Below are 11,197 nucleotides of genomic sequence, written 5' to 3'. Positions count from 1 at the left end.
TAGGAGGCAAACCGTCGTCTCTCCTCTTGCCAGCACCAGGCTAGGAAACTAGTGCTGGAGGAGGTGAGATTTGAGCATGTGAACTAGGATCTAGGTGGGCACGTTGTTAGAGAAGACAAAACCAGTCAGATCAGTTGCCTCGGTGGCACTATGGAATCTGTCGTTACAATTATTGACAGGTGAAGCGGGCATGGACAATCTGTGTCCATAAAATGAGCATATGCAATTTTTGTAATTTGGTAACCAGATTCTGTGATGAAGTCACCTTTTGTCGGTGCTTGGATTTCATAGCTAAGGTTTCATGTGATGTCATGTTTTTTCCCCGTTTTTTGTTCGTTTTAGCCGAGGTTGATGCATTCTGTAACAGAGAAAAATAGTGGATATACACAACGCTTAGGTGGCGCTGTCTTGATGTGCAGAGTATAAACGAAGAAGATAAAGATAAAAATATATTTAATTAAAAAAATAAATATAAAGATATGAGAATAAATATGTTTTTTTTATGATTTTAAAATAAATTTTTATATTTTTAAATTAAAAAGCTTATGGAGACATGTCTTTATAAATAATATTTTTTTATGTTTTATTTTTTAAATATTACTATAAAAAACTTTTAATTTCAAAATTGTTCAACTATAATATACAAAAATAAAAATAATTATTAATACAATTTTAAAATCAACTTAATTGTTGATTTTGGGCAAAGTCCGGGTCTTGTTGATTTCAAGATCATTGGAGGGATTAACCTAATTCAATATAATGATAAAAATAATTATTTTTATAATTTCAAAACTCAGTTTAGGAGTTGATGTAGTATAAAGTCCAAGTCATGAATGAGGTTAATTATTGATCCAAATCAATATAAAAATAAAAATAGTTATTGTCATACTTTTAAAATCCAACTCGAGAGTTGACTCGCTGTAAGACATGGGTCACATGTCAAAAGAATTAATATGAAATAAAAGTAATTATTATAAAGTGATTATTATTTAATCAAGATTAACACGGGTTAATATAAAGATAAAAATAATTGTCATCGTGGTTTTAAAACCCGACCCAGAAATTGATCCGAGAAAATGTTCGTATCATGAGTCGGAAGGATCAGCCTAGTTGACCAAAAAAAACTCATAGCGGCCTAGTTTTAAAAGTTTTTTTTTTAAAAAGCAATGCATTTTTTACCCGTGTTTTTATCATTGACTAATTTTGATTTTTGATCGGGTTAAATCGAGTCAATTCTTACTCTGTTGGTTTCTTAAACTTGGATCAGTTTAGGGCCCGGGTTAACCAATCAAGTAAGTTTTGGCTTTATAATTAGTAGTATCATTATGATATTATTAATTTTAACACTCGATATAAATTAAAGTAAAAAAATATCTAATTATTTTTTAAAAATATATAATTTTGACAATATATACTATAGATAAAATAGACTTTTCATATTTCAACATCACGTATTGTCTATTATAACCAAATAAAATATAAAAAGAATCACTTTATCTTGTGTCTTATTATCAAACATATTATTTTTTTTAATTTGTCTCCATCATCTCTATTTCTTTTGTCCTGGTATAGTAATCAAACATTTTTTTATTATGAATATTTTGTTTTTTTAAAATATTTTTCACTTAAAAATATAATTTTTATATTAAAATCATTAAAAAACATCGTAAAAAAATATTAATTTTATTTTTTTAAAACAAATATAATTTAAAAAAGCAGATAAAAATAAAAGATGCAATGCTTCTAAACGATACCTTACTCGTGTAGTTTGATTTGAATGACCATGTAAAACGATTATTTGTGTCGTAGCTGAGGAATAGCTTGCTTTTGAAAAATCTATATAAGTAAATGTTTAATCTCAGAGGGCAATCAATTGCTTAGGAACCATGGGACTTGTTCAAGTGGGGGCTGTAAGAATCCTCTTCTAACCTTGAATATTTTGCTTTCTGGTGAGTGATGACACTTGCAGTGAGGTGTTGTCAAATTTCAATTTTTTTTTTATATATTATATATGAAAAAAAAGATTATCTCAAACTTAATCAATGTCATAGATGACAGGATAAAAGGATAATTTTAGGGCTGGTTGGAATTATGTTCCAAACAGTTAAAATATTAAAATTTTTGTTTTGCTTATAATTGTTTTTTATATTTTTTTAATGTTTTAATATAAAAAATATTTTTTAAAAAAACCAATCCCTACTATCCCAAAAATCCTAAAATATTTAATTTGAAATGCAGTCAAGTGCAAGTAATTTGTTTTTTGGCCATCACTCATAATCTTCTTAAATTTCACCTGACAGTTTGCATTCAAATCGAGAATTTAACGAGTCAAATACTTTCAACATTATGAAATTTACACACGACACTTATTGCGTATTTGGTGATGTATTATATGTTATTTTTTTATTTTTAAATATATTAAAATACTTTTTTTTTATATTAACACATAAAAAATATTTAATTTTTTTTAAATATTATTTTTACATACTATAAAAAAAATCTAAAAGAAAAATCTATTAATATAATTTGATTATAATTGGTATGTCTTATAGCTTGGTTTGAAAAAAATATATTTAAGTTGGTATTTAATTTTAAATGATGATTACTTATTTTTTAGAGATATTATATCATAATATTTTATTTAATAGTTTAAATTATTAGACTCAGGTAGTTTTTTGATATGGTATCAAAAATTTAATGATATAATATCAGAGTTTAGAGTTATAATTTTTTTTATTTTAATTTACCTAATAAAATTAAATAAGACCTATATGAAATTTAAATTTAAATTTTTTTTATTTGAGATAATATATTAAAAAATAATATAAATTTTATTTAATAATTTAATTTAATTATTCGATTGAAATGATAATTCAATAATAAAACATCTTGACAAAAAAAAAATCGCTTACAAACCTCGTAACAAAAGAAAATTTAATAAACACTCATTAATTGTCGGAACCTTTTCCCAACCTTGAATATTTTGCTTCCTGACGAGTGATAATTATCAAATTTCATTTTTTTTTTATCTTCCATGTACGTGAAAGAAAGAGTATTTTCAAACTTAATCAATTTCATACATGACAAGATAATGGTATCATATAAATAATTTTATTATAAATAAAATTCAAGGGTCATTTGGAATTGCATTGCAAAAAATATTTTATAAAAAAATAATTTTTTTGTTTAGAATATTTTTTGATATTTTTAATGTGTTGCTATCAGAAATAATCTAAAAAATAATAAAAATATTATTTTAATATATTTTCAAATAAAAAAATAAAAAACAATCAATAACATATTACCATTCTAAATTTAATATGAAATACAATCTTAAATGTAAGTAATTTATTTTTTGGCCACCAGTCATGGACTTTTTAAAATTCACACGACAGGTTGCATCCATTTGGTGAATTGATCAAATCAAACAATTTCAATGCTATCCAATTATAAAAACAAAAGTTTAATGGCAATAAAAAGTAGCTTTGCAATTTTTATTAAAAAAAGGGGCTACAGAGACAATTAATGAGTGGAAAAAGATTAATTAAGTTTAGCTTAGTTTCGTTATTGGTTGTCAGTGACGATAAGCAATCTCAATAAGACACGTGTTGGCCATTGAAGACAAACAATCAAATACAAGCATTGTACTGGGGGAGACAGCTGTGCCAATGAGACGTGTCTAATTGATTATCACCAGTGAACATTTTGAATCATTTCGATACTGTACGGCATAAATGAGATATTTGCAAATTTACTAGCTTCATGCCCTGCGCAGATTTAAAAATTCAAATAAAATTATTTTTATTATTTAAATACATTAATTTATATTTAGACTAAATTGATCAAAATTACGTGTATAATTAAATAAACTACCACTTTATTTTGAAAATTTGATCTCAAGTAACAATAAATACTTATACTTTTAGTTTTAGCAAGCTCGCATTTAAGTCCGTTATTATAATAATAATTGTTTTATAAATATATATTTATTAAAATATTATATATATATATATATTTTAATTAATATATTAAAATAATCTAAAAATACTAAAAATATAATTTTTAAAAAATAGAAGATGGGTGATCGTGACTATGCCTCTATCTAGGAGTGCCGCGGTGGCCTTAATAAATGTTGATCAAAATTTAATTTTTTTTTTTATATTTATAAATTATTTTGATATATTAATATTAAAAATAAAATTTTAAAATTATAAATAATATTTTTAAATAAAAAAGACTTAAAAAAACAACCATCATAACCTTTTCAAAACCTTACTATTTTTTTACCCTTACGAAAGACCGAATTCTCATTGCGAAGTATTCCTGCGCCTCAGGATTGAAAAGGTAAAAAGAAAAAATAAGAACTTGATGAACAGTAAACGACAGTCGGTAGCTGCCCGTGGCTGTTGAAGGAAGGAAAGCACCCAAGGGGGAGGGAGTGATGCGTAATTGCACACAATAAATAGTCGTAAGAAAAAAAACGGACAATATGGTAATCCGAAGCATTTATGACAGATCTGCTAACCGACAAACAAGGAGGTCGGCAGTTGTCGGCCGGCGAACGTGGGAGGCGACATAATGAGCGGCGAAAATTCAAACCACACCCCTCCATTTTTCCCTTCCCCAATTTCAAAAACAAAATTAACTAACTTTAATCTAATTTATCTCACTTAATTATTATTAATACTGTTAAGCATTAAGTATTATTTTTCATAGTCACAGACAGTTACTATTTTATTTTATCACATCACTACGTTATTATTTATTTCTTTACCATTGATGCCCACTAGTACCAGAATATAAAATAAAAAAATCGTTTCATCTCCTTCATCTTCCCTTCATAACACAACCGATTTGAGCTCCAACTCTAACGAGATGGAATTGTATAGATCATCATAGAAACTTTACCGATAATCCTCTGTCCCGTTACTTTTTTTTTTTTTTTTGTAAATGCTCTTTTGTAAAGCCTCCCTGACTCGCCCAGACTCTCCCGGTATGCATCTTCATCCTTTTGTTTTTAAACCAAACCCTTAGTTTGAGCTGTTTGTTAGTTGTAACTACTTCCCTTTTTGGATTTCTTCTGGTTTGTGCAAATCATGTTTCAATAAGTTGTTTTGTCGTTGCTACAATTGGTGGGTGTCCTTTTCTGTTGCCTTTTTTAGAAAATGAAAAGAGATTATGATGTTCATTCTGTGTTTCTTACCCTGGTAAAGGATCTCAAAGTCATTCTCGACACCAACCTTTCTTTTCTTTTTATTTTTTTCGATTCCGATTTCATGTAATTGGAGGCAACGTTTTTGTTTTCTCCTTTAGCTTCTCTATGCAATGTCTAAATCAATTTTGTTTGTTCTTTTTAAATTCTCTTCTTCTGCTTTATAACTTTTTTTTCCTCCTGTTTTTGAGGTTTGGTGAAATGTGTTAATCAAATGGCGTTGTTAGTTTTTTTCCCTTTATAGAAAGATGCTAGATGCGTCAATTATTATTATTATTATTTGTTTTTTGAACAAAAATTGAACGATCTCTCCTGTTCATTTTCATAATGCTGTTTTTTCGTGTTTGGTTGCTGAGCGGTGTTGAGATTAGAAGAAAATCTATTCGAATTTTTCAATTAGTTGGCATTTTATTGTCTTCAAGCTAGATGGTATTTTTTTGGCATTTTTTTCTATCCCAAGAAAATTGTAGCATAAACTTTGGCTTCTTATTCTATTTAATGAAGCTTAATTGAGTTTGTTTGATTTGGAAAATTAGGAGGGTTTGTTTTGTGTTCACTAATGTGTTTTGTTCATGTTTCAGTTGATATAAATTTGTACTATAATTTTCCACGGTGGATGTGAATTATGGATATTACCGAGGTTGAAGAAAATTTGTTTGCAGCAAGTGATGCCAAGGTACGAATTTGGTATTCTCTCGTTAGAAAGTAATTGGATTTGGTGTTTTTGTGTACTAAGCATTAGAAATCCCCAGTACCATCTAGGCCAGGCAGCCTATTTATCTGTTTCTTTATTATTATTTTTCGATTCCAATCATTTTCTGATATTCATATGAAAAATGCAATGCCTGTTGCCTGATTGGCTAGTAGACTTGGGTTTGGAGTTGTTGTGCTTCTGGTGCTTGCTATTTCTCTCATTTTGCTGAAAGTTATTTTCTTTGATATTTTTTCCCGGTCATTTGGTGTCTTTTTTACTACATAAATATTAAAATGTTCATATTCCTAACTGTTTTTTAGCCCATGAAAGCATGTTTGCTTTAAGGTCTTCAAAGGCTAGCGTATTCATGAACAGTAACTAAGTTGATGATATCTCTATATGTTTTCAGCTTCATGGAGAAATGTGCAAGGAACTCTCTGTAGTTTATTGCAAAATCTCTACCATTTTCCCTTTCTTGGAAGCGGCAAGACCTAGGAGTAAATCTGGCATTCAAGCATTATGTTTGTTGCATATAGCCCTTGAGAAAGCCAAGAACGTTCTCAAGCATTGCTCAGAATGTAGTAAACTTTACCTGGTAAGATAGCCCTTTTTTTATAGATGCACTGAAATTTGCTTGCCTTTTCCATTTTTTGTTTCTCTGGTTTTATTTATTGGTTTTTGTGATATCTTTTTTTTGATGGAATTGATTTTATGATACAGGCTATAACTGGGGATTCCGTCCTTTTAAAATTTGAAAAGGCAAGATCTGCTCTTGTAGATAGTCTTAGGCGTGTTGAAGATATTGTTCCAGAGTCAACTGGATGCCAGGTAGTAATTTCCTTCTGAAGTCTATTTTTGATAAGCTGATGTGAAAATGATATCATCAATAAATTGGCCTGTCTAAACAAATTGAAAACAGAAATGAAGTATCAGAAGTGTGATTGCAGAAACTTCTTATATTCGTATCCTTGCTGTGTATCAAAAAGAATTCGATCATTTCTATATATTAACATGTCATCTGTAATGATTATATTAACATACCAAGACCATTATATTGAATTAACCAAAATGTAACCTGGCATTATTTTGTGGCCTTTTTCTTCCCTTGTTTCTTGTTCCTGCATAGTTTAGAAGCATTTTTTGATCCCCTTTATTATTTGAATATTGTCAGATTTTGGAGATTGTTAGTGAACTTGAGGGTACTGAATTCTCACTTGATCCATTGGAGAAGCAAGTTGGTGATGATATAATTGCATTGCTTCAGCAGGGGAGAAAATTTGACGATAGTAATGACAATAATGAGCTAGAATCATTTCATCAGGCTGCTACTAAACTTGGTATTACCTCTTCTAGAGCAGCTCTTACAGAGAGAAGGGCTCTTAAAAAACTCATAGAAAGAGCTCGTGTGGAGGAAGACAAGCGGAAAGAGTCAATTGTGGCCTATCTCTTACATCTCATGAAAAAATACTCGAAGTTATTTAGAAGTGAACTTACTGATGACAATGATTCACAGGGTTCAGCACCTTGTTCGCCAACTGTTCAGGGTTCTCTTGAAGATGGAGGCCCTGGTGGCAATGGCCATGCCTTTGAGCGACAGCTATCAAAGCTTAGTTCGTTCAATTTCAAACCAACCTATAGGAAATCTGGGCAAATGCCTCTTCCACCTGAAGAATTGAGGTGTCCTATATCATTACACCTGATGTATGATCCAGTCATCATTGCTTCTGGACAAACGTACGAAAGGATCTGCATTGAGAAATGGTTCAGTGATGGGCATGAAACCTGTCCAAAGACTCAACAAAAGCTTTCTCATCGCTGCTTGACTCCTAATTATTGTGTAAAGGGTCTCGTTGCTAGTTGGTGTGAACAGAATGGAGTCCCAGCACCTGATGGCCCCCCTGAGTCTCTTGACCTCAACTATTGGAGGCTGGCAATGTCCCAGTTCGACTCGTCCAATTCAAGAAGATCAGTGGGGAGTGTCAGATCTGGAAAGTTGAAAGGGGTCAAGGTAGTTCCTCTGGAGGAAAGTGGTCCCATTGAGGAGGCTGAAGAAAAAAATGAAAAATTGTCACCGCAACAGGAAGATTCCATGCCAGAAGATGGCTTCGGGGACAGTATATTTGAAATATGTAAGAATTTCCTGGCCATTTTGAATGGCGATGAAGAGTTGAAGAAGAAGTGCAAGATAGTAGAACAAGTGAGGCTTCTGTTGAAGGATGATGAGGAGGCCAGGATTTATATGGGGGCCAACGGGTTTGTCGAAGCACTATTGCAGTTTCTAGAGTCAGCTGTGCGTGCCAGGAGTCCAGTGGTTGAGGAAGCTGGAGCGATGGCTCTTTTCAACCTTACCGTCAACAATAACAGGTGCGTGGATTCTCTAAATATCAAATGAACATGTAGTGGTAGTGATAATAGTATGAAATATTCAATTCATTTAGGTGTTAGAATCATTATTAGAAACAAGAGGTGTTAGAAATTTAGAATGCTTATCTTTTATAAAACTGACTGGAATGGAGTTAGGATGTAGAGATAAAGCGAGCGACACATGCTTTTTCTCAATGAAACTGTTATGGATCTTCTTGTTGATGGAGGAAATCCTGCTAGAAAGGAGGAGTTAGGTTCTTGAATCATTTTCCATAGGTCTGTGAAGTGTGAAGATGTGCCAAGAATTTTATCATAACTGATTTCCTTTTCCACTATTCCATTCCAGAAATAAGGAAATGATGTTGGCTGCTGGTGCTATCCCATTGTTGGAGGTTATGATTTCCAACCCTGACTCTGATGGATCAGCAACAGCCCTCTATCTAAATCTGTCCTGCCTTGATGAAGCGAAGTCCATTATTGGCTCAAGTGAGGCCGTCCCTTTTTTAGTCCAAATCCTTAAAGGTGAAACTGGAGTCCAATGCAAGCTCGATGCCCTTCATGCTCTCTATAACCTCTCCTCTCGGTCCACCAATATTTCGAATCTCCTCTCAGCTGGCATCATCAGTGGCCTCCAATCCCTTCTTGCAGTACCTGGTGATCATGCATGGATAGAAAAATCCATAGCAGTTTTGATAAACTTAGCTTCTAGTCAATCAGCAAAAGATGAAATGCTATCTGCCCCTGGCCTTATTAGTGGGCTGGCAACGATTTTAGACACTGTTGAACCCATGGAGCAGGAGCAAGCTGTTGCTTGCCTTTACCTTCTGTGCAATGGAAGTGAGAAGGGTAGTCAATTGGTCCTACAAGAAGGAGTGATACCTGCGCTGGTCTCAATCTCAGTGAATGGGACCACAAGAGCTGCGCTGGTCTCAATCTCGGTGAATGGGACCACAAGAGGGAAAGATAAAGCTCAGAAACTTCTGATGCTGTTTCGGGAGCAGCGGCAGCGAGATCAACCATCTGCTGAGGTGTGCTCTCAGCGAACCGAAAGTAGTTCCAAGTCCATGCCGGTTCCTGAATCAAAGCCGCAATGTAAACCTGTCTCAAGAAGAAAGACGGGGAAAGCTATGAGCTTCTTTTGGAAGAGCAAGAGCTACTCAGTTTACCAGTGTTAAGTTGGTGTTGTAAATTTCTGTTGTATCATGTCTTTCTTTTGTTCCTGGGGCGTTCTTTGTTTTTGTTTTCATAGGGAAGAAGAGATGTACATGCCCTTGTAAGCTATGGGTTTTGTTTTTACCTTCGCCATCCTCTTCTCTTTGGAATTCATGTACCATATATGGAAATTATAGTGGAAGCCTTGCTAGATTTAACCTTGCATCAAAACTTGTGGTGTTTTTTTTTTTTAATGTTAGAAAGTGTTATAGCAAGTGTTTTTCATTAAAAAAAATTTAAATAATGTTTTTTTATAATTTATTTTTAGTATTAGTATATTAAAACAATTTAAAAATCATTTTTTTTAAAATTTCATTTTTGGCTTGGGAGGCTTCATGCCTTTAATTTTTGAAAGGCTAAAAAAAATCTCATATCAGCTTTCATTATTTAATATTATAGGACATGTGAAACAAATAATTCTACCAGTTCACCAATTCATCATAGAGGAATCATCACGCATGAGCTTTGGTTCAAACTAGTATAGTAGCTAGTCTTTCACTGCTTGTTAGATTATATATATTTTTTTAAAACTACAAAAAATATTAAGGGTATATATTTTTCTTTAATTATTAAATTTAATTAATCAGTTTAATTTCAAAATTTATTGATGTAGCTCTTAATTGACTTAAATTTTAAATTAAATTATATAAAAGTTAATTTAAAATAAATCATTTAATAGTTTTCTAAAAAAATATTAAGAGGATATTTATTTTAATATTAGGATGATATCAAATTGAATCGCTTTCAATTATCTTATAACCTAAGTCAATATAAAAAACCTACAAATTAGATAATAGATTATATTGGGATTGATAACTTTTTTTTACATTATTTTTTATTTAAATATATAATAATAAAAATAGATATTTATAAAATTCAGTATCAAACCAATGTTGAAATATTTTTCTAAAACTATGATAACCTCATAAAAAAAACAAAAAAAATTATAACACTTGCTAAACTTATTAACATATTCATAGAGTTTCTAAAATTTAATAATATATTTTTTATAGAACTATTTTTTTAACTATATAATAAAAAAATAAATAAACAATCACATAATCAGGTCTAATTAATAATAAAAAAATCACCGCTAAACTTGTAAACTGAAGCAATTAGGGTTATTTTGCCAAACTTATAAATCAGGTCATTGACTTTACAAGGTTTAATATCCTAGTTTTTTTTTCAAAAAATGTTTTTATTTAACTAATTTTTTAAAAATAGATAATACCATAATATTATGATATTTTTTTAATACAAATCCAATGATGAGATATTTTTTGATATCATAATAACCATATAAAAAAAAAACTAAAATAAATTATAAAACTTAAATCCATATAAACACATCATATAAGGATTAAATAAAAAAAATAACCAAAGGAAAAGAAAGGTCAAAATACAAAAACAAATAATGACTATAGATTATAATCTACGGCTAATAAATATATAAATATAAAAATCAATATTTTCACAGACCTTTTAGCTGCTTAATAAGAATTCCTTCTGGTCACCCATCAAAGTTAAAAAGTCTCCAGCAAATTAATGTTGGACTTTTATATCAAGTTTATTTTAATAATATATATTAATTTAGTATCATTGATAGGAACGAGCCCGTCTAGCTCAGTTGGTAGAGCGCAAGGCTCTTAACCTTGTGGTCGTGGGTTCGAGCCCCACGGTGGGCGTTTTAACTTTTATCCCCTCATCTTTTCCTC

General features: G+C 30.8%; 1 protein-coding gene and 1 non-coding gene across 3 annotated transcripts; both read left to right on the top strand.

The window, feature by feature from the left end:
• The first annotated feature begins 4,777 nt into the window (after positions 1 to 4,777).
• Positions 4,778 to 9,654, top strand: LOC105129354 (U-box domain-containing protein 45). Of its 2 annotated transcripts, XM_011031369.1 has the most exons (7): positions 4,778 to 4,993; positions 5,794 to 5,888; positions 6,316 to 6,501; positions 6,627 to 6,734; positions 7,078 to 8,270; positions 8,617 to 9,157; positions 9,197 to 9,654. In XM_011031369.1, exons 2-7 carry the CDS (start codon positions 5,838 to 5,840, stop codon positions 9,443 to 9,445), a joined length of 2,328 nt encoding a protein of 775 aa, XP_011029671.1. In that variant the 5' UTR covers positions 4,778 to 4,993; positions 5,794 to 5,837; the 3' UTR covers positions 9,446 to 9,654. The 2 variants fall into 2 exon arrangements, with proteins under 2 accessions (XP_011029671.1, XP_011029670.1); XM_011031368.1 differs by having other exon boundaries at positions 8,617 to 9,654.
• Positions 9,655 to 11,094: 1,440 nt separating this feature from the next.
• TRNAK-CUU (transfer RNA lysine (anticodon CUU)) lies at positions 11,095 to 11,167 on the top strand. Its single transcript has one exon. It is a non-coding gene; the product is annotated as a tRNA-Lys (tRNA).
• Positions 11,168 to 11,197: the final 30 nt, after the last annotated feature.

This window comes from Populus euphratica, unplaced genomic scaffold, assembly GCF_000495115.2.
Source record: "Populus euphratica unplaced genomic scaffold, PopEup_1.0 scaffold18.1, whole genome shotgun sequence".
Taxonomy (NCBI): Eukaryota; Viridiplantae; Streptophyta; class Magnoliopsida; order Malpighiales; family Salicaceae; genus Populus; species Populus euphratica.
This window is presented reverse-complemented; position numbering and strand designations above follow the sequence as displayed.

Excerpts from the sequence above, each read along its gene's own strand:
- LOC105129354 (XM_011031368.1), top strand. The coding sequence starts at position 5,838 with ATGGATATTACCGAGGTTGAAGAAAATTTGTTTGCAGCAAGTGATGCC. Across the intron at positions 6,735-7,077 it reads CAGAGTCAACTGGATGCCAG|ATTTTGGAGATTGTTAGTGA; the intron begins GTAGTAATTTCC and ends GAATATTGTCAG. Across the intron at positions 8,271-8,616 it reads CTTACCGTCAACAATAACAG|AAATAAGGAAATGATGTTGG; the intron begins GTGCGTGGATTC and ends ATTCCATTCCAG.